General features: G+C 42.8%; 1 protein-coding gene across 1 annotated transcript; it reads right to left on the bottom strand.

The window, feature by feature from the left end:
• Positions 1-535: 535 nt before the first annotated feature.
• On the bottom strand, positions 536-14,411 carry LOC141906766 (GTP-binding protein 4-like). The gene is made up of 13 exons (XM_074796125.1): positions 14,253-14,411; positions 11,619-11,789; positions 10,974-11,077; positions 9,883-9,966; positions 9,198-9,351; positions 8,581-8,823; positions 6,610-6,717; positions 5,987-6,274; positions 4,752-4,904; positions 3,613-3,725; positions 2,420-2,573; positions 1,737-1,853; positions 536-827 (listed from the first exon to the last, which is right to left on the bottom strand). Exons 1-13 carry the CDS (start codon positions 14,298-14,300, stop codon positions 675-677), a joined length of 1,890 nt encoding a protein of 629 aa, XP_074652226.1. The 5' UTR covers positions 14,301-14,411; the 3' UTR covers positions 536-674.
• Positions 14,412-14,688: the final 277 nt, after the last annotated feature.

Genomic DNA, 14,688 nt, shown 5'->3' with positions numbered 1-14,688 from the left:
ATTCTGCCAATTTTCGTCGAGACCTTTTTATTAGCTTGTACGTTGTAGATAACCCGCAATTACATAAATTTGTAGATTCATTTAGGTCATCAGTTGTAAAACTCCGAAAGCTTGCCTTATTTATACGAAGAGGTCTCAAATATTTTGAATGACATGCCGTATAATTTTTGTCAGACAATCCGTTCGTTATATCCGATAGTTCGCTTTATCGAGTGTGGAATTTATCAAATTGTCCTTCGAGTGCGCATCACACGCGCAGCTTAGATGATGTCATTATTAGCCAATCAGATATCCCTTTCTATTTTAGCCCGGGTTTTCCCATAGTACTTCCGTGAAATTTGCCTCAGTGATTATACGAGCGATCTGATTGGTGCCGCAAGTTTTCGAGCGGTAAAGCTGCGCATGTTGTACCTGCGCACCCGGTCTAGTGTGACCGGGGTTCGTGCCGTGGCCGAGTGCAACGATACCGCCATCATCAGGTTCCAATCCGTACCGTGGGAGGACGAGCGATAACAAACATCACGAAACCAGAAAATTCATCACAATTTCAATTTAATTTATTCTCACTATAGTTGTTATTACAGTGACGTGGTGAACCATGTCAGAACGACGACCCCCGAAAAACAAAACAAAACGAACAACCCGCATTTTAAAAAATCGACTCGAACATATTTCTATCTGCGATCGGTTTTCCCGTTCTTCCGTTTTCCCGAGAACAGATGTTTCGGCATTTTCGTTCCGATGTGGCGATCGGCTTCTCCGATCTTACCGAACCGGTTACGCGGACGCTCGGCGTTTTTGCTGATCTTCCGCGCTTTCTTCGCCATCTGAAATTCGCGAAAGAGACAATTATTTCGATCGTCCGTCCTCGTTCATCTCCGCAGAGCGGCGGAGACGGGGGGGGTCACATTTATTCAGAGGATCGGATTCATATATACAATACAGGGTCCCCGTACAGAGTTTCGACGAGTTTTAAATGAGAAAATTTCAAATTTCTGCATCACTTTCATATGAGAAAAACTGCAGGGCAAATTTTTAAGCACATTTTGATGCTTATGACTATCCGACTCATAATTCTTATTTAATAACCGCTGAATAGGATTAACATAAATCCTGGTCCTAACTGTACCCATTTAGGCATAGTTATTCAACTAGGCCGTGGAATTTTCATCATTCTTTTCCTTTTTTTATTATCTTATTATCTTATTCCATCACAAAATAAAAGGATGTTTCAGAAATTTTTTTTTTCACGTCAATGTACAACTTACGGCGTAAGCATTTACTGAACTACTTACTATCTGGCCAGATTAATTAAGATTTCTTAAAACTATTTTAAGAAATTCTAAAAATCCTTTTTAATCCGCTCAGAACTACTGCTGTAGTAGATTTTAATCCTATGGTCTGAGCTCCATATACATAGCCTGAAGTATTCACTTAGGCTAAAAAAAATGGATACCTTGTTTCTTCGCTCTCCTGAGCTTAAATGTTGACCCGGCCGGCCGCCTATCTACCCTATACATTACTTTTTTTAAAATCGTGATCAATTTCACCATAACAGACCCGGCCGCTATAGAAATGAACTGTTTATAAATTTTATCATATTTTACAAATATGACCCGGCCGCTGCGGAGAAACAAGGTATCATTTTTATTTAGCCTTATCACGAAATCAAGCAAACGTGGGTCACATTCGACGGAATACTCCTTCGACTTTAGGGGAGGGGTTCCACTACTTACCGATTCGTCGCGGACGCCCGATTTATCTCTCGGAGGACGCGACCGCGATTCCGAGCGGTCGGCTTTACGCTTCAGCGGTTTACGACTTTGACTACGGGTTCTCGCCATGTAGTTCGGCTACAATTAAACAACATACGAACTGATTCACTCGATGATGTCATAGGGGGATCGAAAGAGTTGGCCATCATTTCTAGACGTATCTATAGTTCAAATATCTAGCGGACAATTCGATAATGACATAACGTGCTTCATGTAGGCAGACATCCTTTCTGGAAATATCCATTTGACAAATCACTTATAGGCAATTTGATGATGTCATAAGGCGATTTAAGGAGGCAGTGTCTAAAAATCGAATCAAAAGTCAACAATTTGATGATGTCATAGGGGGATTTACGGAGGCAGATATCTTTTCTAGAAGTGTTTATCGATCAAATTACTAGCAGACAATATGATGATGTCATAAGGGGATTAAAAGAGGCAGACATCTTTTCTAGAAGTGTCTATAGATCAAATCACTAGCAGACAATATATGTCATAGGGGGATTGAAAGAGGCAGACATCTTTTCTAGAAGTGTCTATAGATCAAATTACTAGCAGACAATACGATGATGTCATAGGGGATTCATGGAGGCGAACGTATTTTCGCGTGCGAACGAGGCTAAAAACGACAGTATATTAATTACCGAGGCATCTTCGTCGAATTCGATTCCCAATTCGCCCATTTCTGATTCGAGTCGCGAACGCGTGAATCGTTTAGCCGTTCGCGGTAGATGCGGTTTCTGTATCGAACGTTTCTCCTTCGACTCCTTTCCGATCAACGTGATCTTATCACGAATCCTACACACACAGACACAAGAGAAACAGATTAATCACTGATTAACGATTTAACCCTTTCAGTGCGTCTACACCGCAGTGTGGTGTATAAATCAGTGATAGATTTTGCTAGTACGCCGCACTGCGGTGTATTGATGTTATTAGTAATAAGTTTTTATCTCTATTGAAAGATGGCAGCTCCTGTCAAACATAGTGAAATATAAGTAACTAATGATACGCCGCACCATGGTGTAGACACACTTAACCCTTTCAGTGCATCTACACCACAGTGCGGTGTATGAATCAGTGATGGATTTTGCTAGTACACCGCACTGTGGTGTATTGATGTGTATCGATGTAATTAGTAATTATCTCTCTTGAAAAATGGCAGCACCTGTCAAACTTAGTGAAATATTAGTAACTAATGATACACCGCGCTGTGGTGTAGACGCACTATAGTGGTATTCCCATTGTTCAACACACTAGGGTGGAATTTTTTTTAAATTTCAAATTATCTCTAGCACTATAGGGTATTGATTAGTCAGCACTGAAAGGGTTAAATTGAAAGAAAACATTTTTTAACGAATACATCAGAAATTTGATGCTATCATAGGGGGATTTATGGAGGCAGCATTGTTTTTTTTTTGTAATTCAAATCAATGATGTCATAGGGGGATTCATGGACCCGGCGATGTTTCTGAAAGTTCAATTCCATCATGTGTTTACTAACTGGGTACTCTATAACTGAATTTGACAATCTTATAGGGAGAGGCAGGCACGCATCTTTTCCAAATGAGTCAGATCATAATGATAATATAATAGGTGGATTCATGGAGGCAGACACCTATTCATAAAAGGGTATTCTCTATGATTAAATTTTATGATGTCATAGGTGGATTTATGGAGGCAGACATCTATTCATAAAAGGGTCTTTATATTTAAATATAATGATGTCATTGAGCGATTTATGGAGGCAGGCATCTTTTCTAGAGGAGTCTACTCGTTTTAGATCAATTTCACGAAGTCCCTGGGACACGTTTTTTCGGGACGGGTCGATTCTTACTTTTTCGCCGTTTTCCGTATTTCGACCATCTCTTCGTCGTCTTCGCTTTCATCCGAGTCGTAAACTCCGGCTTTCTCGCGTAGACCCTCTTCGGTCTCGAGCTCTTCCAATTTCTACGAGATAAAAACAAAAACACTTTAATTGCGTGCAGAGTTGACAGTCGGATATGAATACCTGGGCTGCCTGGCAGTCATCTTGAATTCATAAGGTAAGTGTCAATTCATTGGTGAGTAAATGAATTTACGAACCGTGGATCTCAGAGACTGCCTGGCAGCCATATTGAATTCATGAGGGACAATTTATCGGTGAGACAATGAACTTACAAACGGTGGATCTCAGAGACTGCCTGGCAGCCATATTGAATTCATGAGGGACAATTTATCTGTGAGTCAATGAATTTACAAACGGTGGATCTTAGAGACTGCCTGACAGCCATATTGAATTCATGAGGGAAATTTATCTGTGAGTCAATGAATTTACAACAGTGGATCTTAGAGACTGCCTGGCAGCCATATTGAATTCATGAGGGACAATTTATCGGTGAGACAATGAACTTACAAACGGTGGATCTCAGAGACTGCCTGGCAGCCATATTGAATTCATGAGGGACAATTTATCAGTGAGACAATGAACTTACAAACGGTGGATCTCAGAGACTGCCTGGCAGCCATATTGAATTCATGAGGGACAATTTATCTGTGAGTCAATGAATTAACAAACGGCGGATCTTAGAGACTGCCTGACAGCCATATTGAATTCATGAGGGAAATTTATCTGTGAGTCAATGAATTTACAAACGGTGGATCTTAGAGACTGCCTGGCAGCCATATTGAATTCATGAGGGAAATTTATCTGTGAGTCAATGAATTTACAAACGGTGGATCTTAGAGACTGCCTGACAGCCATATTGAATTCATGAGGGAAATTTATCTGTGAGTCAATGAATTTACAAACGGTGGATCTTAGAGACTGCTTGGCAGCCATCTTGAATTCATAAGTGCCAATTTATCTGTGAGTCAATGAATTTACGAACGATAGATCTTAGAGACTGCTTGGCAGCCATCTTGAATGCAGTCCGGCAGGCACATTATGTCCTAACCTCGAAGCGCCACCTGGCGACGCGATCGATCGATACTTACGGTGAATATCTCCGGATCGATATAGTCGGCGATGTTGTGTCCGTGCCAGATTTCCGGAATGACGTCGTATTTCTCGTCGTCGTTGTGAAGCAGCCATTTCTTACGCAAGTCGAGAACGTAGTCGTCGCCCATCTCGGCTTCGACGTCGCGCTCCTGAATTAAACACACAAACACCATCGTTACAGTACCAGTTAAACAGTTCGCCGTGATTAAAATAGCTCAGGCATTAGAAACCTATTTGAAGATCGAGTTTGTAAAATTGCTTCGAGAATTTAAGTGAACCACAGGGTCCGGTTTTATAGACTGGTATTAACTTAATTCATTATCCATAGAGTTAGCCACCAGGGACCAGTTCCACAGTTCTGAGTTAAGATTTGACCCTGGGTTAAAACATTGAAAAAGAATTAACTTTAACTCAGAGTTAACTCTAACTCACGACTGTGGAACTGGGTCCAGGTTGCCGTACACATAGTCCAATCCGTAGATTTAAAGGAAAGAACCAAATTATGACACAATAAAATTTAACAGGAATCCAGCACTAAATAATAAAATTCATCTTCGTGTTTCAATATACGACATACGACTCTTCAAATCTAGATGTAACTTTTACTCAAATCAATTTTCTTTTTGTGATAAAAAATTGAAGAATTTCGAATAAAAGTATTGATAATGTTTGTGCCGTACACATAGTCCAGTCCGTAGATTTATAGGAAAGAACCAAATTATGACACAATATATTTTAGAGGAATCCAGCGCTAAATTAAACCCATCATCCTGTTCGAATACAGGTTCTAGGACAATTTGCCCCCCCCCCCGAACAAAATCCTTTTTGATTTTGATTAACAAAATACTTTACTTAGAAATTCATTTGTATATCATTGAATATAGATTTATAAGATATCGAATAACTGATGTTGTGTGCAGATCAAAAACTTTAAATCAGTCCTTGTGTTATTATAATTCACTTACCAAATTAAAGGAAACTTAATAAGTCCACTTATTAGTGTATTAGTTAACGTTGACTAATTTATTGGAATCAGTTTTAGCGTTACTTTAGCCAATTAAAAACTTTAAAGCAGTCCTAGAGTAATTAGCTAGAATTAGTTCACTTTGTCTAATTAATTTGAAATAAATATTTGTGTTACTTTAAGATTAAAAAGATTTAATTTTTTTTTTTGGGGGGGGGGGGGGCAATTGTCCTGATACCGTCAAACGTTAATCAGCGTTTCACTTACGAGTCTCTGTTTTCTTTCCTTGGCGTCGGTGACTTGCATCGCTTGTCGTTTGGCGGCGACCGCATCCGGAATGCAGACCGGCCGGTGTTTAGCGTCGCGAGCGGCCGGCATCGCGACGTGCAGCCGATTCAGAACGTTCGTCACTTTCTTGCCCTTCATTTTGACCTCGACGCGGTGCGCGAGCAGACGATCGCACGCCTCGGTTTTCACCTCGTTCACGCCCTGTTCGTTCAGCGTGCTCATCTCCAACACCGGCAGACCGTCTGACTTGAAATTCTCGAATATTTGCTGGAAAAAAGGACATTGACAAAATATATCAAAGAATGTCGAACTGAAGATACTCTTAGGTTAGTTCTGAGCACACAGGGTCCCTACAGAAAATATTTTAGGGCTAGTTCCCAGTACACAGGGACCCTACAGAAAATATTCTAGGGCTAGTTAAGTGTTGATTACACAGGGTCCCTAAAGATTAGTCAAACCTGGATTAAGGAGTTTTTCAAGAAAATTTCAAATTTTGAGAAAATGTCTGCATCTCTTTCTTTCAGTTTCCTCATATTCAGTATTATTTATGTGGACAAACTCCTAAATCCGAACAGTTTAACAGAATCGTGAAAATCATTTACCTTTCGCTCGTCTTCCAACTCATCTATGCTTTTGACGTCGATTTTATTCACGCAAATCATCAACGGTTTATTAGCGAACAGCGGTTTTATATTCTCGAACAACTCCACCTGAAAAATACACGACATTCACATTCAAAACCTGCAGCGGTCGGCTGGATGAGCCAAACAGAGCACCCTGGTGGACTAATGAGCCAAACAGCGTACCTTGGTGGACTGACGAGCCAAACAGCGCACCCTGGGGGACTAATGAGTCAAACAGCGTACCTTGGTGGACTGACGAGCCAAACAGCGCACCCTGGGGGACTAATGAGTCAAACAGCGCACCCTGGTGGACTAATGAGCCAAACAGCGCACCCTGGTGGACTAATGAGCCAAACAGCGTACCTTGGTGGACTGACGAGCCAAACAGCGCACCCTGGGGGACTAATGAGTCAAACAGCGCACCCTGGTGGACTAATGAGCCAAACAGCGCACCCTGGTGGACTGCCGAGCCACACACACAGCGCACCCTGGTGGACTAATGAGCCAAACAGAGCACCCTGGTGGATTAATGAGCCAAACAGCGCACCCTGGTGGATTAATGAGCCAAACAGCGCACCCTGGTGGACTAATGAGCCAAACAGGCCACCCTGGTGGTCTAATGAGCCAAACAGTACACCCTGGTGGACTGACGAGCCACACACACAGCGCACCCTGGTGGACTAATGAGCCAAACAGGCCACCCTGGTGGACTGACGAGCCACACACACAGCGCACCCTGGTGGACTAATGAGCCAAACAGAGCACCCTGGTGGATTAATGAGCCAAACAGCGCACCCTGGTGGATTAATGAGTCAAACAGCGCACCCTGGTGGACTAATGAGCCAAACAGCGCACCCTGGTGGACTGCCGAGCCACACACACAGCGCACCCTGGTGGACTAATGAGCCAAACAGAGCACCCTGGTGGATTAATGAGCCAAACAGCGCACCCTGGTGGATTAATGAGCCAAACAGCGCACCCTGGTGGACTAATGAGCCAAACAGGCCACCCTGGTGGTCTAATGAGCCAAACAGTACACCCTGGTGGACTGACGAGCCACACACACAGCGCACCCTGGTGGACTAATGAGCCAAACAGCGCACCCTGGTGGATTAATGAGCCAAACAGGCCACCCTGGTGGACTGATATCAAAACAATACATCGCAGCCGGACTGACCAGCCACACACAGCGCACCCTGGTGGACTGAAAATGCTGCATTATTAGTATTCCAAACTTTTATCACTAGACTTCAGTGTGAGGTGCCCACACAGCACATCCTGGTGGACTGTATAAAAGGACGAATCCCTGACTGCCAGAGAAGCAATGAATCCTCAACTGCCAGAGAAGCAATGAATCCTCAACTGCCAGAGAAGCACTCTCAAATAGATAGAGGAGGAATGCTAGCGACTCAAGTGACAGGACAAGAACCTTCACCCACCAGAGAAGGAATTCCTGGCTATCAAGAATAGCTCGAGAATGACTGAAACCCTCCCCCGCCGCAGTAAGCTATCCCCGCTGACCTGTTGTTCCAGCGTGTGACCGCACTGTTCCGACTGAAACCCTCCCCCGCCGCAGTAAGCTATCCCCGCTGACCTGTTGTTCCAGCGTGTGACCGCACTGTTCCGACTGAAACCCTCCCCCGCCGCAGTAAGCTATCCCCGCTGACCTGTTGTTCCAGCGTGTGACCGCACTGTTCCGACTGAAACCCTCCCCCGCCGCAGTAAGCTATCCCCGCTGACCTGTTGTTCCAGCGTGTGACCGCACTGTTCCGACTGAAACCCTCCCCCGCCGCAGTAAGCTATCCCCGCTGACCTGTTGTTCCAGCACTGTTCCGACTGAAACCCTCCCCCGCCGCAGTAAGCTATCCCCGCTGACCTGTTGTTCCAGCATGTGACCGCACTGTTCTGACTAAAAACCCTCCCCCGACGCAGTAAGCTATCCCCGCTGACCTGTTGTTCCAGCGTGTGACCGCACTGTTCTGACACGTCCATCACATACAGCACGGCCGCTCTGAGATGAGCGAGAGCGGTGATCGCTTGCATCTCGATCGTGTTGCGTTCCTCTAACGAGTGGTCGAGTATTCCGGGCGTGTCGACCACCTGCCATCGCAGGTATTTATAGTCCGTGTGTCCGACGTATAGTGATTTGGTAGTGAACGCGTACGGCTGAACCTCCACATCCGCTCGTGTTATCTGTAACAACATACAGTTAAACAGTTGTTCACCTACAGAAGGAATATTTTCAAGCCACATTGGAGGGATCAACTGCTAACACTCAGAATTTGAGGGGGGCCAAGTGCTAACACTCAGGGGCCAATTGCTCATGAGTTAGTTTAAGTTGACCAGTGAATAGTTGACGTAGTGACAATTAAAAGTTCATTCTTACTATGGTATTTATCAGTAAGTTATCTTTAAACAACTTTTTGGCAACTGGCCCCAGAATTTGAGTGGCCTAGACGTGCTAAAAACACTTTTTCTAGGGCAAATTTTCTGAATTTTAGGGACCATGGGCTAACGTTCAGAATTTGAGAGGTCTGATGACTGACAGACAAGTGTTCAGATCGTACCTTGTTGATGAAACTGGATTTGCCGACGTTCGGGAAGCCGCAGATCAGCAACGTTCTCGTATTCGGGTCGATCGATGGCAGACGCGATAAATGTTGACGAACTTGTTCTAAATATGACAAACTCTGACCTTGACGCTTCATTATTGTAGCCATTCTGGAAAAATCGAGAACGAAAAAAAAATCATCTCAATCTGATAATCGAATCTGGGTACAATTAAGAGTAAATTCCAAGTTGAACTTAAAGTCTGTTCATTCTCAATGAGCTTAAGTCAGTTAATTTACGAGGAGTTAATCCATAACTCATTGGATCTGGTTCCACATTCGCGAGTCAGAGACCCAGTTTCACAAAAACATTTAACTAGATTTAATTTCTTCATTAATTCAGTTTATCATAAATCGATTTAGGCCCCAATCCTTTTTGTGAAACTGGGCCCCAAGTTAAAAAATCAGTTTTATCTCAATGAGTCCAAAAACTTAATTCACCAGCTGAGTCTGTGTTGAAATTATATTTGTAACTTTTACTCAAATCAATTTTCTTCTTGTGATAAAAAATTGAAGAATTTCGACTAAAAGTATTGTTAATGTTTGTGCCGTACACATAGTCCAGTCCGTAGATTTATAGGAAAGAACCAAATTATGACACTATTTTAATCCGAGTATCTGTAAGAACCGCGAATCAACTCACCGTCCTAAAGCCGCCCTCTTCAGCTGCTTACATCTGTACAATGTATCCGCGTACTTCATCAAGCGAGCGTAGTCCTTAGCAACACTGCAACAATCGAAATGATTCAACGATTAAACAAAGGGACAATGTACGAACAATCCCGCTTAGAATAATCCCGATCAACTGTCCCCTTCCAGCGCAGAAGACAGACGCAATTGCATACCCTGAAGTACTGGAGATAAGTTTAGAAAAATCCCAAGTGCAGTGTGTAACAGGCCAGTGTCTACCTAAGGGTACGGTGTATAATGGTTATGTATTCGCATACCCTGCAGTGCGGTGTATAACATGCATACTGCTAGTTACTATGTTTAAAATAGTGACAGGTCCTGCCATCTTTGAAGAGATTTTAAATAATGATTACAGTGACAGACGGCACTGCAGGGTTGGTGGGGTTATACACCGCACTACGGGGTTGGTGGGTCATACACCGCACTGCAGGGTGGGAGGGGTTATACACTGCACTGCAGGGTTGGTGGGTTGTACACCGCACTGCAGGGTTGGTGAGTTGTACACCGCACTGCAGGGTGGGAGGGGTTATACACCGCACTACGGGGTTGGTGGGGTTATACACCGCACTACGGGGTTGGTGGGTTGTACACCGCACTGCAGGGTGGGAGGGGTTATACACCACACTGCAGGGTTGGTGGGTTGTACACGGCACTGCAGGGTTGGTGGGTTGTACACCGCACTGCCGGGTGGGAGTGGTTATACACCACAATGCGGGGTGGGAGGGGTTATACACCGCACTGCAGGGTTGGTGAGTTGTACACCGCACTGCAGGGTGGGAGGGGTTATACACCGCACTACGGGGTTGGTGGGGTTATACACCGCACTACGGGGTTGGTGGGTTGTACACCGCACTGCAGGGTGGGAGGGGTTATACACCGCACTGCAGGGTTGGTGGGTTGTACACGGCACTGCAGGGTTGGTGGGTTGTACACCGCACTGCAGGGTGGGAGGGGTTATACACTGCACTGCAGGGTGGGAGGGGTTATACACCGCACTGCAGGGTACACACAGCTTTGCATAACGGGCAGTACTTAAAGACTTACTTATCAATAAGATGCATCGCAGTGTTCATTTGACCGAGCGCCAGTTTATAATGGTCTTTATCGTACAGCACATTCATCAAATCGGCATAAAACGGATGGACATCCTACAAAATAATGACGCACAGAAAATTTTTAATTCCAGACTCATTTCTGAATATAAGTTAGTTTCACTTTGTTCGGATTTGAAAAGTCTGGATGAATGAAGAATGTACGAAGCACGAATCCAAATATGAACATCATCAAAAACGTGCCTCAAAAAACTTTCACTAGCCACACCTGGTGGATCCTCACTTGCCACAAGTGGAATCCTCTATTGCCAAGTAGTTGATGTCCTATTGCGCGCTAGCGACACCTGGCTGATCCTCACTTGCCACAAGTGGAATCCTCTATTGCCAAGTAGTTCATGTCCTATTGCGCGCTAGCGACACCTGGCTGATCCTCACTTGCCACAAGTGGAATCCTCTATTGCCAAGTAGTTCATGTCCTATTACGCGCTAGCAACACCTGGCTGATCCTCACTTGCCACAAGTGGAATCCTCTATTGCCAAGTAGTTCATGTCCTATTGCGCGCTAGCGACACCTGGCGGATCCTCAGTTGCCACAAGTGGAACCCTTATTGTCGCAGTAGTTTAAATTCATACTTACTGCAAGTTTCGGAAAGTCTTCGAGGATTTGTGACAGTTTATCGTGGAAATTCTGTTGCGTGTATTTGATCTTGCGTATATAGAACTGTCGGATGCGACCGATCTGATAGTGTTTGTGAACGACTGTCGGAGTCTTTCGTTGAGTCTTCGACAAGACGATGTCTATGAAGTCCTGAAAGTCAAAACGACGTTATAATCTCATTCTCAGGAGGTATTTTGACGAAATGATCCAAAACTTTTTTCGAGCTGGATGGGGGTCGCGAGAAATACATTTCTTGTACGAAGTGGATACTTAACCTTATACGGCAAAGTATTTTCTTCCGCTATTTTACCGTACATCATTACTATATATTATAGTATTAAATATAAAAAGTAACTATAAAATCATTTTATTCGGTTTAGGGTTAGGGTTCCAATGGGTTTAGGGTCTGTTTTATACCCCGAAGAATAAGATTAGGGTAAGGTGAGGTACTAGGCCTATATCTAATGTCTATTTATTAATGGATGAGACCTGTTTTTCTGGGATATTTCGCTTACTTTTTGGTAATTTCTTGAATTTTTACATTGTCACCATGCCTACAAAATGAAGTTATTTTTCTTGTGGGGTCTCAACAACTAAATCAGGGTGGCGTAGGCATGGTAACAATGTTCAAATCCAAGAAATTTCACAAAATGGAGGATTTTCTCTCTCATTCAACTGGACTTAAGGAGTCTTTTTGCCAATCCATCTAATCGGTACAGAACTGGAATAATATCGGATATTCAGTTGTTGTCCGCGATTTTTGGCATTCTGTTAAGACATAAATGAGGTATGTATCCCAAAAAGTAAGCAAAATATCCCAGAAAAACAGGTCTCATCAATTAATAAATAGACATTAGTTAAAACATTCTGTTGGTTTTCAGCGAGCTCGGTGGTCTAGTGGGAAGATGCTGCGCTAGTAATTTACTGGCCCGGGTTCGAGTCTCGCTCTATCCCTCTCTTTTTTCTCCAACTCTCAGCTGTTCTCCACACTTTCCTAATCCTTGGGCTTGAATTTTCTTATCTGAAGTCGCGCACCTCTTCTGTGCGCATGCGCGGCGTAAATCAGCCAATCAGCGACCACAGGGACTTGTCACAATTGATAGTGAATGAATAAAACCAATATCAATGACCAGGTCCACTATCCCTGTATAATATAAAAAACAAGGGTGGCAACAAATTTTCAATCTGACAATGACTTCTCCACTTCAATCGACTGTAATTCCAAAAATTCTCAACCGATTCACATGAAATAAGCTTTAATACAACCTAGAAGACTTTCTGCTTCCAACGAGCCTTTAACCACCACTCTAGGACAATTATCTCACAACGAAATCACCGTTTTTTGACGAGAGATAGCTCAAATTGGAGGTGTACCGATTCTATGGTGGACAGCAAAATGGTCGTATTTTTCACTTCAAACGATGATTTCTATGTGAAATCTTAGAGATAACCCCAACAAACCATACTTTTTTTAAAACTACGCGGTCATACCTGTACGCTTATCTCATTTATTTGTATAATCCACGCGATGGGTGAGCTCGCAAGCTCAAAATCGAACAAATATACGAAAAAGTCACCTCGCACTATCGCGCTGGCGGCCATTAATCACGTGACGTGCAGGTTCGGGCTATGTTAATAGAACCGCGACAAGTCTACGTCTGTAGACTTGAAAAAAGGAAATATTTGCTAATAATACCACCCCTCAGACGAATGTTGCACTATATTTTCATAATACGGATATTTTATTAATTAACAGAACTTTTGATAAATTTTGTAATGTTTTTCGAAATCTCTAAGCCAATCAATGCGCGTGAAATATTTAGCCCGTTACTACGATATCACGTGATTAATGGCCGCCCAGTTGATGACAAGTTGAACGCCGTGTTCGTCCTCATTTTCGATTTTGAGCTTGTGAGCTCACCCATCGCGTGAATTATACAAATAAATGAGATAAGCGTACAGGTATGACCGCGTAGTTTTAAAAAATGTATGGTTTGTTGGGGTTTTCTCTAAGATCTCACATAGAAATCATCGTTTGAATTGAAAAAAACGACCATTTTGCTGTCCACCATAGAATCGGTACACCTCCATTTTGAGCTATCTCTCGTCAAAAAAAGGTGATTTCGTTGTGAGATAATTGTCGGAGAGTGGTGGTTGTAGGCTCGTTCGAAGCAGAAAGTCTTCTAGGTTGTATTAAAGCTTATTTCATGTGAATCGGTTGAGAATTTTTGGAATTACAGTCGATTGAAGTGGAGAAGTCATTGTCAGATTGAAAATTTGTTGCCACCCTTGTTATTTTATTATACAGTTGCAGGGATACTGGTACCCCCATCATTGGTCTCATCCATTATCAGTCGTGACAAGTCCCTGTGTCAGCGACGATGTATGGTAAAAATGGCGGAAATAAACACTCAGCCGTATACGGTAAAATATCCACGGCGTTTTTCTCATGTACACAGAAATGCAAATGCAACAATTTTTCATTTGAATTCGACTTTGTAGTAGTTTGACAATATTTATCTTGGGAATCTATGAATTTTGACAGCAAAACCGGGAATAAAAAATCATCAACATTTAACGCATTTGTTAGGAATCAAACTAAACTTTTCCTACCTTCGAAGTCGGGACGACTGTGATCTTTTTGAAGTTGTAATGAGACATTTCGCCGTTTTTACATCTCACGTTCTGACACCACGTTTACCGGAAAGAACCGAATTACGGATGCGGACAATAAACAGTCCGCTCCATCAGTCCGAACGGATCCGCATTGAATTCAATTAAACGCAGATTATATTGAACACCTATATTACAAAAGCTCTCTTCCGATCGATCCTTAAATGATCTTTCTTACCATTTTTAGTTTGATTTCTGAAGGATGATTTGTCACGGTCAGTCCAATTTCAGTAAGGCAAAAAGTCCGAAAAATTAATTTATGTTTTTATGGTATCTTTTTGAAATAATTATTAAGACATTATTAATTATTAACGACTAATTATAAATCTTCATTAATAAATCTTCATTAATAAAAGCTTATCCCTTAATTTCTACT

The sequence above is a fragment of the Tubulanus polymorphus genome, chromosome 6 (assembly GCF_964204645.1).
Source record: "Tubulanus polymorphus chromosome 6, tnTubPoly1.2, whole genome shotgun sequence".
In the NCBI taxonomy this organism is placed as follows: domain Eukaryota; kingdom Metazoa; phylum Nemertea; class Palaeonemertea; order Tubulaniformes; family Tubulanidae; genus Tubulanus; species Tubulanus polymorphus.
The sequence above is the reverse complement of the archived record's forward strand: the minus strand, read 5'-3'. Positions and strand labels throughout refer to the sequence as shown.

Bases quoted from the DNA above. Each gene is read 5' to 3' on its own strand.
- LOC141906766 (XM_074796125.1), bottom strand. From the start codon at position 14,300: ATGTCTCATTACAACTTCAAAAAGATCACAGTCGTCCCGACTTCGAAG. The intron at 11,078-11,618 runs GTAAGTATGAAT...ATTATTTTGTAG, and splicing joins AAGACTTTCCGAAACTTGCA to GATGTCCATCCGTTTTATGC. The intron at 9,967-10,973 runs GTAAGTCTTTAA...CGATTGTTGCAG, and splicing joins GCGATGCATCTTATTGATAA to TGTTGCTAAGGACTACGCTC.